The sequence below is a fragment of the Aquarana catesbeiana genome, linkage group LG12, assembly GCF_042186555.1.
Source record: "Aquarana catesbeiana isolate 2022-GZ linkage group LG12, ASM4218655v1, whole genome shotgun sequence".
In the NCBI taxonomy this organism is placed as follows: domain Eukaryota; kingdom Metazoa; phylum Chordata; class Amphibia; order Anura; family Ranidae; genus Aquarana; species Aquarana catesbeiana.
Genome location: NC_133335.1, coordinates 235,310,306 through 235,332,202, shown reverse-complemented (window position 1 = coordinate 235,332,202; position 21,897 = coordinate 235,310,306). Strand labels below are relative to the sequence as shown.

At 45.2% G+C, this 21,897-nt stretch overlaps 1 protein-coding gene across 3 annotated transcripts in view; it reads right to left on the bottom strand.

The window, feature by feature from the left end:
- SYNGR2 (synaptogyrin 2) overlaps positions 1 to 16,607 on the bottom strand; it is a 30,097-nt gene extending 13,490 nt beyond the window's left edge. For all 3 annotated transcript variants that reach the window (XR_012236797.1, XR_012236798.1, XM_073606923.1), the window contains exons 1-2: positions 16,422 to 16,607; positions 73 to 310 (exon numbers count right to left, since the gene is read on the bottom strand). Coding sequence is in view for 1 of the 3 variants with exons in the window: in XM_073606923.1 (XP_073463024.1) it covers positions 73 to 310; positions 16,422 to 16,520 (337 nt within the window). In the remaining 2 variants the exon portion in view is untranslated. The remainder of the gene's footprint in view (positions 1 to 72; positions 311 to 16,421) is intronic.
- Positions 16,608 to 21,897: the final 5,290 nt, after the last annotated feature.

The following is a 21,897-nucleotide window of genomic DNA, read 5'->3' as shown; positions in this document are numbered from 1 at the left end:
AAGTCGGCTGGGAGATCGGCACATTCACAGACATCTATGATAATCAATAAGGAGACATTTCCTGTAACTTACTTGAAAAGCCCAAGTCAGACAGCACAATGTATTTCCGGGTCTGGATGTTGCTGAGTGTCGGGAAGTAAGCGTCCAATCCCAGGAAGGTCACCGCCCCGAAAAAGGCGATCACCCCGATCCCGATTCCGTAGTGACAGGCGTCATTGTTGTGATTGAAGATACAGTAGAGTTCCGTAGATCCGACGGAATTGACATATCCGTCCGTCAGGATACAGCTGAAGACGATCAGCGCGAAGAACTGCAAAGGAGAAAACAAAAAAAAAAAAAAAACGTTTAACCTGCAGAAAACCGTCCAATCACGGCACACATGACATTTTTCTTGCACTAAAGCCACCGATAATGGCTGACAATAAATTCATATTTATTTAAATTCATGATATTAAATTAAAAAGTCAAATATAATGCACACATTTATATACACACACACACACAGTATCTCACAAAAGTTAGTACACCCCTCACATTTGTGTAAATCTTTTCTTCTATCTTTTCATGTGACAACACTGAAGAAATGACACTTTGTCTACAATGTAAAGTAGTGAGTGTACAGCTTGTATAACAGTGTAAATTTGCTGTCCCCTCAAAATAACTCAACACACAGCCATTAATGTCTAAACCGCTGGCAACAAAAGTGAGTACACCCCTAAGTGAAAATGTCCAAATTGGGCCCAAAGTGTCAATATTTTGTGTGGCCGCCATTATTTTCCAGCACTGCCTTAACCCTCTTGGGCATGGAGGTCACCAGAGCTTCACAGGTTGTCACTGGAGTCCTCTTCCCCTCCTCCATGATGACATCACGGAGCTGGTGGTTGTCAGAGATCTTGTGCTCCTCCACCTTCCGTTTGAGGATGCCCCACAGATGATCAATAGGGTTTAGGTCTGGAGACATGCTTGGCCAGTCCATCACCTTTACCCTCATCTTCTTTAGCAAGGCAGTGGTCATCTTGGAGGTGTATTTGAGGTCGTTATCTTGTTGGAATACTGCCCTGCAGCCCAGTCTCTGAAGGGAGAGGATCATGCTCTGCTTCAGTATGTCACAGTACATGTTGGCATTCATGGTTCCCTCAATGATCTGTAGCTCTCCAGTACTGGTGTTCTGCCGAGAAAGTTCCACTCGGCGGATAATGATCCCCCTGTAGTGCGCAGGCGCAGCGCTTGCTTGCGCAGTAGGAACAACAAGGGAGCCACCGAAAAGAGCCGAAGCTGAACACCTGAGTCAGCTGTACACGGCGCCTGCGTGCCATGACTATAGTAAAAAAAAAAAAACACTTTGTAACAGGCCCCTCGCAGGCTCGCCACGCTTCGGGCACGGCCTCACTGCGCTCGGCATTTTAATATTCTAACTCTATGTCCACTTATATGGTGGGGCTTTAACGTGGACTTAGGTTAGAATGTAATGCGCAGGCGCTGTATAGAGCTGATGATCAGATGTTCTTCTTCAGCAATTTTCAGCAGCTCAGTAGTCGTTCGTACTGCGCAAGCGCAGTACAGGGGGGTCCTTATCCGCCGGGGGAACTTTTTCGGCAAGACACCGGCAACACTCATGCAGCCCCAGACCATGACACTCCCACCACCATGCTTGACTGTAGACAAGACACACTTGTCTTTGTACTCCTCACCTGGTTGCCCCCACACACGCTTGTCACCATCTGAACCAAATAAGTTTATCTTGGTCTCATCAGACCTCAGGACATGGTTCCAGTAATCCATGTCCTTAGTCTGCTTGTCTTCAGCAAACTGTTTGCGGACTTTCTTGTGCATCATCTTTAGAAGAGGCTTCCTTCTGGGATGACAGCCATGCAGACCAATTTGATGCAGTGTGCGGCGTATGGTCTGAGCACTGACAGGCTGACCCCCCCCACCCCTTCAACCTCTGCAGCAATGCTGGCAGCACTCATACGTCTATTTCCCAAAGACAACCTCTGGATATGACGCTGAGCACGTGACCTCAACTTCATTGGTGGACCATGGCGAGGCCTGTTCTGAGTGGAACCTGTCCTGTTATACCGCTGTATGGTCTTGGCCACCATGCTGCAGCTCAGTTTCAGGGTCTTGGCAATCTTCTTATAGCCTGGGCTAACTTTATGTAGAGCAACAATTCTTTTTTTTTTCAGATCCTCAGAGAGTTCTTTGCCATGAGGTGCCATGTTGAACTTCCAGTGACCAGTATGAGAGAGTGAGAGCGATAACACCAAATTTAACACACCTGCTCCCCATTCACACCTGAGACCTTGTAACACTAACGAGTCACATGACACCGGGGAGGGAAAATGGCAAATCACTTTTGTTGCCAGCGGTTTAGACATTAATGGCTGTGTGTTGAGTTATTTTGAGGGGACAGCAAATTTACACTGTTATACAAGCTGTACACTCACTACTTTACATTGTAGCAAAGTGTCATTTCTTCAGTGTTGTCACATGAAAAGATAGAAGAAAAGATTTACACAAATGTGAGGGGTGTACTCACGTTTGTGAGATACTGTGTATATATATATATATATATATATATATATATATATATATATATATATATATATATATATATATATATATATATATATATATATATATATATTTTTTTTTTTTTATTATATAAAAACAGAAAGAAAAAGAAACACACACTGGTCATTTTTGGTTTTCGGCCAAGTGCATCCTGAATTTTCGGTACCAAAATTTCCATTAGGTGCACCTCTAGTTGTAATAAATTCATATTTATTTAAATTCATGATATTAATTAAAAAGTCAAATATAATACACATGTATAAAAATATATTTTAAAAATAAATAAAAATAATTTTGTTTCAGTATCAAAATTTCCATTAAGTGCACCTTAGTTGTAACCCCGGTAAACCACTATCTATCTATATATTATATAGATATATCTATCTATCTATCTATCTATCTGGGTTACAGCTGTGTTTGATTATACTGATTGGACTTGATTAGGAAAGCCACACACCTGTCTATATAAGACCTTACAGCTCACAGTGCATGTCAGAGCAAATGAGAATCATGAGGTCAAAAGGAACTGCCTGAAGAGCTCAGAGACAGAATTGTGGCAAGGCACAGATCTGGCCAAGGTTCCAAAAAAAATTTCTGCTGCACTTAAGGTTCCTAAGAGCACAGTGGCCTCCATAATCCTTTAATGGAAGACGTTTGGGACGACCAGAACCCTTCCTAGAGCTGGCCGTCCGGCCAAACTGAGCTATCGGGGGAGAAGAGCCTTGGTGAGAGAGGTAAAGAAGACCCCAAAGATCACTGTGGCTGAGCTCCAGAGATGCAGTCGGAAGATGGGAGAAAGTTGTAGAAAGTCAACCATCACTGCAGCCGTCCACCAGTCAGGGCTTTATGGCAGAGTGGCCCGACGGAATCCTCTCCTCAGTGCCGAGACACATGAAAGCCCGCATGGAGTTTACTAAAAAAACACCTGAAGGACTCCAAGATGGTGGGAAATAAGATTCTCTGGTCTGATGAGACCAAGATAGAACTTTTTGGCATTAATTCTAAGCGGTATGTGTGGAGAAAACCAGGAACTGCTCATCACTTGAACAAGTGAAGGTGTGGGGTGAGTGGCGCTCCCTGTACTGATGGGATCCCTATATAGACACAAAGATGTGTGCTGCACCTAAGTGTATATGTGCTATCAACCACCTAAAATAAAAATGTAAATTTTATATTGGACCTAAAACTATGTGGTAAGACAGTGACCGTGTATCAATATCCAAAATATATATATATCTATGTATAACTGCAAAACATCAACTAATAATGCAAAGTGAACAGAAACATCAAATAATGGTGCAAAGTGAGCAAAAAATGCTAACAGCAGAAAGCAGGGACACCACCCACAGAGATTCCCCGCTGTCAATATGAAATGACATCCAAAATAAATACCGGGTGAAAAATGTCCAAATCAACCATGTGGAAAAACAGGATTGTATAAAAAAATATGTATGTGATGGCAAAAAGTAAAAAAAAGGCAAAAAAAAAAAAAAAAAAAATAATATATAGAAGTGAAGCTCCAAAATGTTCATACAAAAAAAAAAAAAAAATGTACATGTGACTCTTGTGCTTCATCAGAATCCAGCGACTTCTGTGATCCCCCTTAAGGGCCCCCACTCACCAACTCCTGGCACCCCTACAGGGGTAATAGGCGTGTATCCTTAGAGGTGGACGGTCTCCTATCCCGGGGTAGGACGTCCCCACAGATCCTGTGCTCAGCACCGTATCCAGGAAATGGTTCACCGGTTTTCTTATGGTCACATCCTCTTCATTAGGCGGGTGCTGGCACTCTCTCCTTCCATGTTTTTTGTGTGTTCAGGCAGTGGTTTGGCTCGCTGGGTCTTGTAGTTCACCTCCTCCACGTGTACTCCTTTCAGGAAGCTCGGGATTGAGCAGGTGAGGTCAGAGGCAGCTTCCTCTTTGGGTTGCCTAGCCAGGCTAGGGGGGGGGGGGGCCCTTAAGGGGGATCACAGAAGTCCCTGGATTCTGATGAAGCACAAGAGTCGCATATGCATTTTTTTTGTTGTATGAACACTTATTATATGAACATTTTGCCATTTTGGAGCTTCACTTCTTTCTTTTTTTTGCCTTTTTTTTACTTTTTTCCATCACATACATATTTTTTTATACAATCCTGTTTTTCCACATGGTTGATTTGGACATTTTTCACCTGGTATTTATTTTGGATGTCATTTCATATGGACAGCGGGGAATCTCTGTGGGTGGTGTCCCCGCTTTCTGCTGTTAGTGTTTTTGTTCACTTTGCACCATTATTTGATGTTTCTGTTCACTATGCATTATTAGTTGATGTTTTGCAGTTATACACACACACACACACACACACATTATATTATACTATATATATATATATATATATATTATATTTTATTGATCCACGGTCACTGTCTTACCACATAGAGTTTTAGGTCCAATATAAAATTTACATTTTTATTTTAGGTGGTTGATAGCACATATACACTTAGATGCAGCTCACATCTTTGTGTCTATATAGGGATCCTATTCCCATCAGTACAGGGAGCGCCACTCACCCCACACCTTCACTTGTTCATTTATAGACACCCCTTTTTTGGGGGGTGTTATTAGGGGAGGCCGCATACCTTTTCTATCCTAAGCGCGGAGTCAATTCTATTTCTATTCTACTGCTCATCACCTGTCCAATACAGTCCCAACAGTGAAGCATGGTGGTGACAGCATCATGCTGTGGGGGTGTTTTTCAGCTGCAGGGACAGGACGACTGGTTGCAATCGAGGGAAAGATGAATGCGGCCAAGTACAGGGATATCCTGGACGAAAACCTTCTCCAGAGTGCTCAGGACATCAGACTGGGCCAAAGGTTTACCTTCCAACAAGACAATGACCCTAAGCACACAGCTAAAATAACGAAGGAGTGGCTTCACAACAACTCCGTGACTGTTCTTGAATGGCCCAGCCAGAGCCCTGACTTAAACCCAATTGAGCATCTCTGGAGAGACCTAAAAATGGCCGTCCACCAACGTTTACCATCCCCCCTGACAGAACTGGAGAGGATCTGCAAGGAGGAATGGCAGAGGATCCCCAAATCCAGGTGTGAAAAACTTGTTGCATCTTTCCCAAAAAGACTCATGGCTGTATTAGATCAAAAGGGGCTTCTACTAAATACTGAGCAAAGGGTCTGAATACTTAGGACCATGTGATATTTCAGTTTTTCTTTTTTAATAAATCTGCAAAAATGTCAACAATTCTGTGTTTTTCTGTCAATATGGAGTGCTGTGTGTACAATATGGGGTGCTGTGTGTACAATATGGGGTGCTGTGTGTACAATATGGGGTGCTGTGTGTACAATATGGGGTGCTGTGTGTACAATACGGGGGGCTGTGTGTACAATACGGGGGGCTGTGTGTACAATATGGGGTGCTGTGTGTACATTAATGAGGAAAAAAATGAACTCAAATGATTTTAGCAAATGGCTGCAATATAACAAAGAGTGAAAAGTTTAAGGGGGTCTGAATACTTTCCGTCCCCACTGTATGTATGTATGTATGTATGTATGTATGTATGTATGTATGTATATATATATATATATATATATATATATATATTTTTTTTTTTTTTAGCCCGGCTGAGACTGTAGAGGTTCAAGCATCCCTGATTTATAATTTTTGGGGGGTCATTGCTCCCCCCAGTTGGGATATATACAGAGCTCATGTCATTTCTGGAATCTGCATCTCTCTCACACATTGCACTCAGGTGTGACATTTCCACCCACCATGATAAACCACACCAGCGTGCTGTCACCGTCACCTCATTGCTGCTCCCCGGGGACGTGCGGCTGGTGAGGCACTGGCACGTATCAGAGCCAGAATATAGCTAGCAACAGTCCTGATTTTATTTAAACAAGTCCTTATGTTGGTTAAATTAGTAAACTAGGAGAACTAATGAAAGTGCCATATATAATCTATATAATAAAAGAATAGAACCTGAGCGATTCTCTGATTATATAGATTATATATGGCACCTTCATTAGTTCTTCTAGTTTACTAATTTTTCCAACTTAAGGACTTGTTTTAGCAAAATGTAAATACCGTTCAAACCGCACATGTGAGGTACCACCGCGTACGTCAGAGCGACAGCAACCATTCTAGCACTAGACCTCCTTTGTAACTCTAAACAGGTAACCTGTAAAAAAATGTAAAGTGTCGCCTATGGAGATTTTTAAGTACTGGAGTTTGGTGCCATTCCATGAGCGTGCGCAATTTTAAAGCGTGACATGTTAGGTATCTATTTACTTGGCGTAACATCATCTTTCACGTTATACAATAAAACTGGGCTAACTTCAGTGTTTTTTTGTTTTTTTTATTCATGAAACAGTTTATTTCTAAAAAAACAAAAACAAAAACCCAAAAAACAAAAACCCCACACACACACACACACACACACGTTTGAAAAATTGCTGCACCAATACCGTGTGACATAAAAAGTTGCAACGACCCCCATTTTATTCCCTAGGGTGTCTGCTAAAAAAAATATATATAATGTTTGGGGGCTCTGAGTAATTTTCTAGCAGAAAATATTTACATGTAGGAGAGAAGGGTCAGAATTGGCCTGGGTGGCAAGGGGTTGATTACCATAAGTAAGTTACAAATAATTATTATATATTGTTTTTAAGGTAATTTACTATATTTTCAAAAACTGTACTCAAGCAGGTGGCTTAGCGGACAAATTACTAAACTCTGAAGTTATAACTTCCAACCAGTAATTTCAAGTAAATAGAAAATAAATTACTATGTTATAACATATAGCATTATATGTATTAGCTTGATTTACAAAAAAAAAAAAGTACCTTTTCAGCAGCAGATTCTCATTCTCCCTCTTAACTGTGTGAGAAAAACATGGGATTGTGGGTGAATCTTATACAATGTTTTTTCTCTGTAGTTAGGAGGGCTGGGCTGGAAGGAAGCATTTGTCTTTGAGACACACGCCCCCTTCTATTACACTGCAGTGAGAGGCGTGCCTCCACTGCAGCATTTTTATTGGACAGCTTGCACCAATGGTGCTTTACCATTGGTCCAAGGCTCCAAGCTGTCCATTGAGCTCAGTGCTTCTGACAAAAAGTGAGAGGCCCTGTGAGCTCATCCTCTCAGTCTGTTGCAAACAGAGTGAGCCAGCTTGTACTTAAACTGGCCGCTCTGTATGTAGCTTCTGACAGGCTGCGCAAGGAGCAGGAACCAGAACCATAGGTACTAGAAGATATAACCATAATTTTGACTGGTGGTGAGGTAGGACTTCGGCTACCTACCCCCCAAATTTGGGGTCTCTGTGACCCCAGGTCGCAAAGCTACGACCCTCGAAGCTCGATCGTTTTATTCTTTTATTTTTATGGCAGGTGAGGCTCTGCCTCACCTTCCTCCCCTGACTGCATGCCCCTGCTGTCAGGGGAGGCAGTGAGTGAAATTCTGCAGCACCAATCATTGAAGGAGTAATGCTGAAGGAGCAGGTAAGTGGCCTCTATACTGCTGCTTGTGAAAAAACACACATCTGGGCTCATGTTCAGGGTGGTCTAGACCTCTAAAATTTTTAACGCTCCGTTGGTTAGCTGTTGTATTTGTGATGTCTTGTGCGATATGTTTTGTATGCTCCGCTTGTATTTTTCAAAATTTCATTAAATGAAATCTGAACAAAATAAATAAATTTTATAATAATATATATATATATATATATATATATATATATATATATATATATATATATATATATATATATATATATATATATATATATATATATATATATATATATATATATATATATAATTAAAATGTTGACGCTGCATGACAGATATGCTGAAAGAAGCGCATGGGGGGAGGGGTCATCCTCCGGGGCAATCAGAAGGCCACACTGTTATCCAAATGGCCCCTTAAGGATACAATAAGATATCTGTGAGCAGACACACTTGTAAAGGGTTTTGTGCAAAAAGTTTATTACTGCACTGAAAGCAGAACGGAAACCAAACCAGGAAATAAGCTGAGAGAGCCAGAGAGACTTCATAAATATATCACCTAGAAGAACAGAGACTTCCTGCCATGTGACAACAGTTGTGACATCCACTTTTACCTAATAGATGTCACTGAGACCATCCACTGCGCCAACAGAGAGAGCCGGGGGGTGTGTGTGGGGGGGGGGGGGGGGGGCAGGAGAACACAAGAGCCTAGAACCCACAACATGTAACACGAAGCACCAGGCCAACAGAGAGGACCTGGAGGATTCCCACATCATATAACCCAACATATCGAGCCAGCAGAGAGAACCTGGGGGAGCCTGAGAGTCTAGAGGGAGCCCACCCCATACAACCCAAAGTACCAGGCCAACAGAAAGAACCTGGTGGAAGTCCACACCATATAACCCAACATAACCTGGGGAAGCCTGAGAGTCTAGGCTCTAGGGGGAGCCCACACCACACAACCCAAAGTACCAGGCCAACAGAGAGAGCCTGGAGGGCGAGCCTGCACCATACAACCCAACGTATAGATCCAACAGAGAGAGCCTAGGGGGAGCCTGCACCATACAACCCAACGTATAGATCCAATAGAGAGAGCCTAGGGGGAGCCTGCACCATACAACCCAATGTATAGAGACAACAGAGAGCTGGGGGGGAGCAGGGGAACCTGAGAGTCTAGGGGTATCCCACACCATAGAACCCAAAGTACTGTACTGAGCCAACAAAGAGAGCCTATGGGGGGGTGGGGAGCCTGGAAGCCCGCACCATACAACTTAACATATCAAGCCAGCAGAGAGCCTGGGGGGAGCCCGCACTATACATCTCAACGTACCAAGCCATCAGAAAGAGCCTGGGGGAGCCTGCAATATACAATCCAAAAAACCAGGGCAAAAGAGAGTGAGCCGCCTAGGGGGGCCCGCACCATAGAAAGCAATGTATCCAGCTAACAGAGTCTAGGGGGGCCCCTGCACCATACAACCCAATGTATCAAGCCAAGAGAGTCTTGGGAGGGGTCCAGTCTATACGACCTAATGTATCAAGTCAACAGAGAGTGCCTGGGGGAGCCCGCACTACACAACCCAATGTATTGAGCGAACAGAGAGAGTCTGGGGGAAGCACACACCATACAACCCAACGTATCGAGCTAACAGAGTCTAGGGGCCCCACCCTGCACCATACAATCCAATGTATCGAGCCAACAGAGAGAACCTGGGGGTAGCCCAAACCATACAACCCAAAGTACTGAGTCAACAGAGAGAGCCTGGAGGGAGTTGGGGAACCCGAGAGCTTGGGAGAAGCCCACACGAAAAAAGCCTAATATATCAAGCCAACAAAAAGTGTCTGGGAGGAACTAAGGGTAACTGGGGAGAGTTTGCACAAAATACAACCCAACCCACCGAGAAATCACCACATCGCACAGTCAACACATTTTGGGTGTCATAGAACACCCCTTTACACAGCCAACATATTTAGGTGGTCAAAGAATGCTCCTCCATACAACCAATGTCTTTCAGGGATCAGAAAAAACACCTTCACAGAGCGAACGCATTTCAGGGGTCAGGGAATGCCCCTTTACGTTGCCAACATGTTTTGGGGGTCAGAGAATGCCCTTTTACTGAGTCAATATGGTTGGGCGCAATGGGCGTCAAGGAACTGCCCTTCATCAGGGCTTTATGTGAAGGATAATGTATGTTGGACTGAATATCTGCTATGCGGCGGTTGTACCGGGAGAGAGGGGAGGAGACGTTGGCTCCAGTTCCTGGTCCAGAGATGCGAGAAACAAAACCCCGAAGTAAGGTGGGTGCCCAACAGCTGACTGTCCAGATCTGAACCGCGCACTCCCATTCATTCCTATGGAGAATTTGTACTCCACCATGGTATGTTTGGATTTTATCTAAATGGCCAGACACAGGCCATGTAATGTGAATCTGAGAACGCACAGGGTGGGGGAGGGGAATTTAAGGCACCATCATCCAATTCTAAGATATTAGTTTTGGATGCAATCAGTGCCATCATTGTATCTACAACCCGGTATTAAAGTGGAACTCCGGCTGTGGGTTTCCAATAGAGTAAAGAACATTTGGAACACCTGTCCGATTTTTGGACTGCGGTGCAGATTTTCCCTAAAAGCTTTCTTTGGTGACACCGGGACAGGAAAAGAGGTAACGAGCGTCACCTGAAGACACAAAAAAAAAAGAAAAAAAAAAAAAAAAACCATGAAAAACAACCCCCCCCCCATTTATAAGGGGTTTTCTTGTCACTTTACCTGTCCCTGTGACAACCTGGACAGGAAGTGAGGGGAATCACTGTCCGCTCATTCACTTTAACATTGTATTGGTTGATTACATGGATCGCACAAATACAGTGCCTCAATATTGAACCCTATGGACTAAGACTGGGATGCCATTAAAGTTCACGTTGCGTGTAAAGGCAGGCGTCCCAATACTTTTGGTAATGTACAGTGCCTTGAAAAAGTATTTTTACCCCTTGAAATTTTCCAAATTTTGTCATGTTACAACCAAAAACGTAAATGTACTTTATTGGGATTTTATGTGATAAACCAACACAAAGTGGCACATAATTGTGAAGTGGAAGGAAAATGATAAATGGTTTTCAAAATGTTTTACAAATAAATATGTGAAAAGTGTGGGGGGTACATTTGTATGGCGCCCCCCGGAGTCAATACTTTGTAGAACCTCCTTTCTCTGCAATTACAGCTGCAAGTCTTTTTGGGGATGTCTCTACCAGCTTTGCACATCTAGAGAGGGACATTTCTGCCCATTCTTCTTCTTTGTAAAATATCTCAAGCTCTGTCAGATTGGATGGAGAGCGTCTGTGAACAGCAAATTTTCAAGCCTTGCCACAGATTCTCAATGGGATTTAGGTCTGGACTGTGACTGGGCCATTCTAACACATGAATATGCTTTGATCTAAACCATTCCATTGTAGCTCTGGCTGTATGTTTAGGGTCGTTGTCCTGCTGGAAGGTGAACCTCCGCCCCAGTCTCAAGTCTTTTGTAGACTCTAACAGGTTTTCTTCTAAGATTGTCCTGTATTTGTCTCCATCCATCTTCCCATCAACTCTGATCGGCTTCCCTGTCCCTGCTGAAGAAAAGCATCCCCACCACATGATGCTGCCACCACCATGTTTCACGGTGGGGATGGTGTGTTCAGGGTGATGTGCAGTGTTCGTTTTCCGTCACACATAGCGTTTCGCTTTTAGGCCAAAAAGTTCATATTTGGTCTCACCTGACCAGAGCACCTTCTTCCACATGTTTGCTGTGTCCTCCACATGGCTTCTCACAAACTACAAACAGGACTTCTTATGACTTTCTTTCACCAATGTCTTTCTTCTTGTCACTCTTCCATAAAGGGCAGATTTGTGGAGAACACGACTAATAGTTGTCCTGTGGACAGATTCTCCCACCTGAGCTGTGGATCTCTGCAGCTCCTCCAGAGTTACCATGGACCTCTTGGCTGCTTCCCTGATGAATGTTCTCCTTGTCCAGCCGGTCAGTTTAGGTGGACGGCCATGTCTTTAGGGGCAGTAGAAAAAATTGACAGCCTGTACATTCAGGAGCAGAAGCTGTTGTGCCATACTCTTTCCATTTTCCGATGATGGATTGAACAGAGCTCCGTGAGATGTTCAAAGCTTGGGGAGATTTTTTTATAACCTAACCCTGCTTTATACTTCTCCACAACTTTATCCCTGACCTGTCTGGTGTGTTCCTTGGCCTTCATGATGCTGTTTGTTCACTAAGGTTCTGTAACAAACCTCTGAGGGCTTCACAGAACAGCTATATTTATACTGAGATTAAATTACACACAGGTGGACTCTATGTACCAATTAGGTGACTTCTGAAAGGCAATTGGTTCCACTAGATTTTAGTTAGGGGTATCAGAGTAAAGAGGGCTGAATACAAATGTACTCCCCCCCACACACACACACACACACACTTTTCACATATTTATTTGTAAAAAAAATGTTGAAAACCATTTATCATTTTCCCTCCACTTCACAATTGGTGGGAGCTAGGACGCCTGTATTCGCGTCGTTTTCCCGGCCAATCGCGTTGTTTTCCCGGCGGTGGGAGCCAGGACGCCTGTATTTGCGTCGTTTTCCCAGCTAATCGAGTCATTTTCCCGGCGGTGGGAGCCAGGACGCCTGTGTTTGCGTCGTTTTCCTGGCTAATCGCGTAGTTTTCTCGGCGGTGGGAGCCGGGAAGCTCTACTAACTCCTGGAATAGCTCTGGTGAAGAAAACAGTCTGTAGGAACACGTCAGCCTCCCTGGACAAGGCTGTGCAACCGGATCTGCAGCTGCCTCGCCGCGTCCCAGACAGGAAGGAGTTAACCCCTCCCTCTCGGCCTAATCCGATCCCTTGTAAACAGACCCCACGTGCCCCGTGATCACATGACGTGTCTCGGCATGTGACTCCCATGTAATCCATAAGCATATGACCCGGTGGGGGGGTGGGGGGGCGCCCCATGACCAGCACATGTGGGGTTAACTCAGCACAATGGAGGAAATAGTTTGTTACTTTTGTTACTTATTAACAATAAAGGTTACAATGAGATCATTCACACACAGAGATACAACTGCAACTCATGTGTATAAAAGACAGGGGGTGCTTTGTATCCCCACTGGGGGGGGGGGGGGGATTCCACCTCTGTGTCCTGGTGTCACCAAGACAGGAAGTGACATCCCAAAAAATGTTATAGTAGTCACCAGAACAAGAAATAAAAAGTTTCCAATGGGGACACTTGCTCTGGTGACAACTAAGAGGGTACCTCTTGTCTTTCCACCCACCTTGTCTCAGCATCAGGGAGGAGGACAGAACTCCTGTTACAGATCCATCGCCTCTCTGTGCGGCTGCAAGACCCCCCCTGGTCCCGCAGCCACAGGAAGCGAGGGGAAATCTTCCAACGGGGACACTTGCTCTGGTAATAGCTTAGAGGATATCACTTTGGGAGAGATAGCCTCCCACTTCCTATTGTGTCACCAGAACAGGGAATGAAGGGAAATCTTTCAACGGGGACACCTGCTCTAGTAATAGCTTAGAGGTTATCACTTTGGGAGAGATAGCCTCCCACGTCCTATTGTGTCACCAGAACAGGAAGCGAGGGCGAATCTTCCAATGGGGACACATGCTCCAGTAACAACTAAAAGCGTTTCCCTTTGGGAGAGATATCCTCTCACTTCCTATTGTGTCGCCAGAGCAGGAAGTGAAGAAAATTCTTCCTAAAAGGAACACAGACAGTAGAAATAAACTGAGGGTGTTTAACCCCTTCCTAATCTGCCCAAAACTAAAAGCAGACCTAATGGAAAGTGTGAAGAAACTCGCTGACAATGAACTAATTCAGGCGCGGTTTGATATCAGTTGGTCCCAGATTCAGGGTTACTGACTCTTTAAAATGACCGTGGAAAGGTGCAAACCTGATATAAGCCCCACCCAGCGTTCTCTGATTGGGTGACGCAGGTAGAAGGACGCCACTCACAGTGGCACCATGTAAAAAAAGTCAGTGGTATCCTTTATACCACTGCTGATTTATGATTGGGTAAATCACTCGCTATCAAAATGTCTACAGATCAGATCTAAAAATAAAATAAATTATAATCAAATAAAAATAAATTCCAGGAAACTCGTGACGAAACATGTTGGGAGGAGGGGTCTGTGTATGGGATGATCACTACTGGCTTTCAGAGAGTGCTGGAGGCTGAAGCTTTGTAAATACCAATAGAAATTCACATGAACATTTGTTAGAATTTTTTTTAGAGAACATTCAATTGTCGTTGAAAAGTAGTTCAAGTTTTAGTTTGCTTTTAACATTCGATGTTGGAACGAATGGACTTTATCGAACGAAAACCACAATGTTAACAATTCGTACAATTGAGAAACATTTTCCATCCCGCTCCTTCGAATCTTCCTGAAAATGAACGTCGATTTGACACCAATAATGATTAGAAGAACGAACGATCGTTCTTATATTTCACTAGTGTTTACCCAGCTTGAGACATCGGAGTCTGCGATTGGCTGGTGGGAGACGGTGGCTGCGGTTTGTGAATCCCAACACAATAGAAAGTGGCGCGGTCTGCGAGCGGCGTGCTATTGGAGCTCTCTGTGTGTGTATGAGGCGCAGTATATGCGGAAACAGTCAATGATAGGACGGACGCATCGATCTAATAAATCGCATTACCCGAACATTGGCCAGGTCAGATTGGCGAGGTTCTGCCACGATTGTCCAGGGAAAGATCGCCCTGCAATCGCAGCAAACCACAGCGCATAAAAGCTTGTCTTCCAAAAAAAAGTTCAGGAGCTTCTTTTGGCCGACATGCTTCACACAATGCGGTTTGCCGCGATCGCAGGGCGGTTTATCGCGGGACAATCGTGGCAGAACTGCACTGCGGTTTTAGGTGTCATTTAAATGAATGGCATCTGAAATGAAATGTGCGTTGTGAGATTTGTCATGCACACGTGGGCGTTGTGAAATCGCGGGCAGAATCACAGCAAATATAAATTTGAAATGCCCAGATGTGCATGCAGACAGGAGGGTAAGATGAGAGAGTACTTATAAGGGGCAAGGAAAGGGGCACACATAGGGGACAAGGGGGTGTTGGGTGGGGGGGGGACATGGGGGCACTTATAGGGGGATGAGGCGGACACTTACAGGGAGCAGGGGGGCAATTATAGGTGAGAAGGGAACACTTATAGGGGAGGGGGAAACTTATAAGAGGGGGGGGGGAACACTTAAAAGGTGTCAGATGGCACTTATTAGGGTGTAGGGTGGCACAGGGGAGAGGTGCACTTATAGGGGTAAGGGGGACACTTAAAGAGAGCAGGGGGGTCAATTATTGGCGAGAGTGGGGAGAAGGGAACACTTATAGGGGAGGGGGGAATTTAAGGGGGGCACACTTATAGGGGTCATATGGCACTTATTAGGGTGTAGGGTGGCACAGGGGAGAGGGTGCACTTATAGGGGTAAGGGGGACACTTAAAGGGAGCAGGGGGGCAATTATAGGTGAGAGTGGGGAGAAGGGAGCACTTATAGGAGGAGGGGGAAACTTATAAGGGGGAGGAGGGAGGCACACTTATAAGGGTCTGATGGCACAGGGGAGAGGGGAAAACTTATAGGGGTCAAATGGCACTTATTAGGGGGAACGCTGGCACAGAGGGAGAAGGGAACTTATGGGGGGGGGGGACACTTATAGGGGTCAGAGGGCACAGGGGAGAGGGTGCACTTATGGGGGGGGGTGGCACAGGGGGGAGAAAGGTACTTATAGGTGTCAGATGGCACAGGAGAGAGGGGGCACTTATTAGGGTCCGATGGCACTTATTAGGGGAAGGGGGGGGGGGGGGGGCACTCATAGGGGGAGGGACACTTTTAGGGATCAGATGACACAGGGGAGAGGAGGCACTTATAGGTGGGAGGACGACACTTATAGGGGTCAAAGGGCACCCATTAGAGGGTAGGGTGGCACAGGGGAGAGGGTGAAACTTATAGGGGTCAGATGGCACAGCAGGAGAAGGGCACTTATTCGGGGGGGGGGGGGGGCTTATAGGGGTCAGATGCCATTTATTAGGGGGTAGGGTGGCACAGGGGAGAGGGAGAAACTTATAGGGAGAGGAGGGACACTTATAGGGGTCAGGTGGCACTTATATGGGACAGGAGGAAGGGTGGCACAGGGGAGAGGAGGACACTTATAGGGGACAGGTGGCATCTATAGGGGAGGGGGCACCTGTAGAGGAAGGTGGGGGGCATTTATGGGAGGGGGGGGGCACCTGTACTGTAGAGGAAGGCGGGGAGCATTTATGGGGGTGTCACCAGATGTCCCTGTCAGTCCCCCGGTACTCACAGCGCTGAGGATCCTCAGGATGGTCTCCGGTCTCCGCAGGAATTCCCCCGGGTTGAAGCTCCCCCCGGCATTGCTCGCCCCGTACGCTCCGCTCTGCATGCTGACGATCCGACTTCCTAGTCCCGGCCCGGCACTCCCCCAACTCACCGAGCCGGGGCGCCACCACCACGCCCAGCCCGAGTCACCAGAGCTCCGCCACTCCCCCTGCTGGTAGAAGCGGATCCTGCACCTCCCCTCCCCGATCCCTCCACTGATACAATGTAACAGAAGTATAAAAAGTGAAAGAAGGCGGAAGAGATCAATAAACGATTATTGGGCTCAGAGAACAAAGTGATGGCTGATCGATGTATTGTATGTTTAGCTATTAAATATAATACCTTCGAGATGAAACTGTTTTTGTTTTATTTACTTCGGTTTGCTTTGATGTTATTATTATTTATTTGTATTATTATTATTATTATTATACATTGGTATTATGTTGCAAAGCTTCTGCTCTGTTGTCCTTATTACGTGATAAATAGAGAAATATTTTTGGATGATTTGTATTACTGGTGATCACCTTTACTATTCCTTTTTAGTTTACTACAATGTAAAAAGTCCAAAGTGCAGCAGCTTCAAATTGTCATTAATCATATGACAGTTCTGTCATTGAAGAGATAGGGAATATGAAGAACTCTGCGCCAGCTATAGGGGGTTATTTACAAAAGTCAAATCCACTTTGCACTCCAAGTGCTCTTGAAATTGCACTGAAAGTGCACTTGGAAGTGCGGTCGCTGTAGATCCGAGGGGGACATGCAAGGAAAATAAAAAACAGCATGTTAGCTTGCACATGATTGGATGATAAAATCAGCAGAGCTTCCCCCCACAGTGGTATAGTGGGTAGCACTCTCGCCTAGCAGTAAGAAGGGTTGCTGGTTCGAATCCCAACCACGACACTACCTGCCTGGAGTTTGCATGTTCTCCCTGTGCCTGCGTGGGTTTCCTCCGGGTACTCCGGTTTCCTCCCACACTCCAAAGACATGCTGGTAGGTTTATTGGATCCTGTCTAAATTGTCCCTAGTATGTATGAATGTGAGTTAGGGACCTTAGATTGTAAGCTCCTTGAGGGTAGGGACTGATGTGAATGTACAATGTATATGTAAAGCGCTGCGTAAATTGACGGCGCTATATAAGTACCTGAAATAAATAAATAAATAAATAAATTTCAGATCCACCCCTCAGATGTACAGCGACTGCACTTCTAAGTGCACTTCCAGTGCAATTTCAAGTGCACTTTGCACTTGTTGTTTGCACTTGTAGTGCAAAGTGGATTTGCCTTTTGTAAATAACCCCCTCAGGGTCGGTTCACACTGAGGCAGCACGACTTGCAGCGCAAATGCCTCAGGTGACCTGGACACAACTGAGCGGCGACTTGCAAAACGACTTCTGTATAGAAGTCAATGCAAGTCGCCCCCCAAACTTGTACAGGAACCTTTTCCTAAGATTAGAACGGTTCCATTGCACAGAATGGGATGCTACTTGTCAGGCGGCTAGGTCGCCTGACAAGTCGTCCCAGTGTGAACCAAGGCTTAATGTGTATGAAACAGCACACCACACCCAAGTGAATCCAATCTGCTTACCAGAGAGTAATGGTAAAGAGGCATGTAATCATAAATCACAGAGGATGGAGATGTCACACTCCAAATACTGCAAATCGATCACAGGGAATCCATAATCCAGATCACATATAGCCACCAGCTCATCAAACTCCAAAACAGGGATGCATATGCAGGGGCGGACTAACAACTCATGGGGCTGCTGGGCAATAGGAGATTATGGGGCCCCCAGGCAATCAGAGATTATGGGGCCACACAGTATACACACACACACAGTATACAATCACACACAGTATACAATCACACAGTATACACACACACAGTATACAATCACACAGTATACACACACACACACAGTATACAATCACACAGTATACACACACACAGTATACAATCACACAGTATACACATACATGTACACACAGTATACACAGACATGTTTCTGATGGCTGAGAAGGTACTGGAGAGGTGGGGAAGCTATAATCTTGGGATTTTTAGACCAAATGGATGTCGGTAAGGGACATTTCAGAGACAGATGTAAAAAACCACTGATTTTTACATACTGTCCCTGGTTTTACTGAGGCTGGCAACCCTGATGGGGCCCCCTAGTGGCTCAGGGCCCTCGGGCAGTGTCCAAGTGGCTCAATGGTCAGTCTGCCCCTGTGCATATGATATACGCTCATCAATAAGGCAGCAATAGTGAAGCCCGTGAGATATAAAAGCAGTAGTTTATTGTAGTCCACTTACAGGTAGTAGAAAAATACAGACATCATGATGTATAGTGGAAAATCCACGGCTCACAGCGTGCTTGCATCGACCAGCCTGACATGTTTCATCCCGTAGGATATCATCAGAGTCACCTTTGACGCCTCTGATGATATCCTACGGGATTGATGAGCGTATATCGTGGTAAGCAGATTGGATTCACTTGGGTGTGGTGTGCTGTTTCGTACACACTGAAGCTGGTGAAGAGTTCTTCATATTCCCTATCTCTTCAATGACAGAACTGTCATATGATTAATGACTATTTGAAGCTGCTGCATTTTCGACTATTTATATATATATTTTGTTTGATGATCAACGAACTGTGCTGGCTGCTTTTCAAAATATTTTAGCATTTTTTTTTACTACAATGTCACAGAATCAGAGGAAGGAAACAACAACCGACCAACTCCCCCAGATATATTTCCATCTCAGAGTGAAACTACACTGTATACACTGACAGAGAGGGATTAGTCGGTTGAAGAGGGATCAGTATGATGTAGTTGGTCAGAGAGGGATCAGTATGATGTAGTTTGTCAGAGAAGGATCAGTATGATGTAGTTGATCAGAGAGGGATCAGTATGACACAGTAGTCAGAAAGGGATCAATATGATGTAGTTGGTCAGATAGGGATCAGTATGAGGTAGTTGGTCAGAGAGGGATCAGTATGATGTAGTTGGTCAGAGAAGGATCAGTATGATGTAGTTGGTCAGAGAAGGATCAGTATGATGTAGTTGGTCAGAGAAGGATCAGTATGATGTAGTTGGTCAGAGAGGGGTCAGTATGACATAGTTGGTCAGAGAGGGATCAGTATGACGTAGTTGGTCAGAGAGGGATCAGTATGACATAGTTGGTCAGAGAGGGATCAGTATGATGTAGTTGGTCATAGAGGGATCAGTATGATGTAGTTGGTCATAGAGGGATCAGTATGATGTAGTTGGTCAGAGAGGGATCAGTATGATGTAGTTGGTCAGAGAGGGATCAGTATGATGTAGTTGATCAGAGAGGGATCAGTATGATGTAGTTGATCAGAGAAGGATCGTATGACATAGTTGGCCAGAGAGGGATCAGTATGACATAGTTGGCCAGAGAGGGATCAGTATGACGTAGTTGGCCAGAGAGGGATCAGTATGACGTAGTTGGTCAGAGAGGGATCAGTATGACGTGTTGGTCAGAGAGGGATCAGTATGAGGTAGTTGGTCAGAGAGGGATCAGTATGAGGTAGTTGGTCAGAGAGGGATCAGTATGACGTAGTTGGTCAGAGAGGGATCAGTATGATGTAGTTGGCTAGAGAGGGATCAGTATGATGTAGTTGGTCAGATAGGGATCAGTATGAGGTAGTTGGTCAGAGAGGGATCAGTATGATGTAGTTGGTCAGAGAGGGATCAGTATGACGTAGTTGGTCAGAGAAGGATCAGTATGATGTAGTTGGTCAGAGAGGGATCAGTATGAGGTAGTTGGTCAGAGAGGGATCAGTATGATGTAGTTGATCAGAGAAGGATCGTATGACATAGTTGGCCAGAGAGGGATCAGTATGATGTAGTTGGCCAGAGAGGGATCAGTATGACGTAATTGGCCAGAGAGGGATCAGTATGACGTAGCTGGTCAGAGAGGGATCAGTATGACGTAGTTGGTCAGAGAGGGATCAGTATGAGGTAGTTGGTCAGAGAGGGATCAGTATGACGTAGTTGGTCAGATAGGGATCAGTATGAGGTAGTTGGTCAGAGAGGGATCAGTATGATGTAGTTGGTCAGAGAGGGATCAGTATGATGTAGTTGGTCAGAGAGGGATCAGTATGATGTAGTTGGTCAGAGAGGGATCAGTATGAGGTAGTTGGTCAGAGAGGGATCAGTATGACGTAGTTGGTCAGAGAGGGATCAGTATGAGGTAGTTGGTCAGAGAGGGATCAGTATGATGTAGTTGATCAGAGAAGGATCAGTATGATGTAGTTGGCCAGAGAAGGATCAGTATGATGTAGTTGGTCAGAGAGGGATCAGTATGACGTAGTTGGCCAGAGAGGGATCAGTATGATGTAGTTGGTCAGAGAGGGATCAGTATGACGTAGTTGGCCAGAGAGGGATCAGTATGACGTAGTTGGTCAGAGAGGGATCAGTATGACGTAGTTGGTCAGAGAGGGATCAGTATGATGTAGTTGGTCAGAGAGGGATCAGTATGACGTAGTTGGTCAGAGAGGGATCAGTATGAGGTAGTTGGTCAGAGAGGGATCAGTATGATGTAGTTGGTCAGAGAGGGATCAGTATGATGTAGTTGGTCAGAGAGGGATCAGTATGAGGTAGTTGGTCAGAGAGGGATCAGTATGACGTAGTTGGCCAGAGAGGGATCAGTATGACGTAGTTGGCCAGAGAGGGATCAGTATGAGGTAGTTGGTCAGAGAGGGATCAGTATGATGTGGACAGCCACGCCATGCAAATGTGGCCTGCAAACCCGCAACAGCGCAAACCCGGGATAAAACGGCTGAAATCTCTGCAAACACTTTGTAAAAGCTCGCTGTTCACACCGCCCTAAGGCTACTTCCACATTGTCGCTTTGCCGCTGTTATAGCGGCGCTTTTCGTCCGCTAGCGGGTCACTTTTAACCCCCCGCTAGCGACCAAACAAAGGGTTAAAAGCGTCTCAAAAAGCGCCGCTGCTGAAGTGCTTTGCAGGCGCTTGGGCGTCGCTGGTCGTTGATTTCAATGGGCAGGGGCGGTTTAGGAGTAATTGTATACTGCGCTCACGCACCGCCCCAAAGATGTGGCTAGCCAGCGCACCGCTCCCGGTGTGGAGGCACGCGGACTCTCACACTGGGGTGGCATGAGAGGCTCTTTTCAGGCGCTATTTTTTTAGAAAAGCGCCTCAGTGTGAAAGTCGTTTAATTAGAGTTGCCACCTCATCCCTTTAAACCCGAACACATATGAATTACACGGGCTCTGTGGCTAAATGAATGCAGGTAAGACACTAAGTGAGTTTAATTACCACCTCAATCAGCCACAGAACCTGTGTAATTAATATGTGTTCGGGTTTAAAGGGATGAGGTGGCAACCCTACATATAATACAAGCGGAAGCCTGTGATATGGAAATGATTTTGGGACCTGCGAGGGGCAGGAGTCCATCGGGCA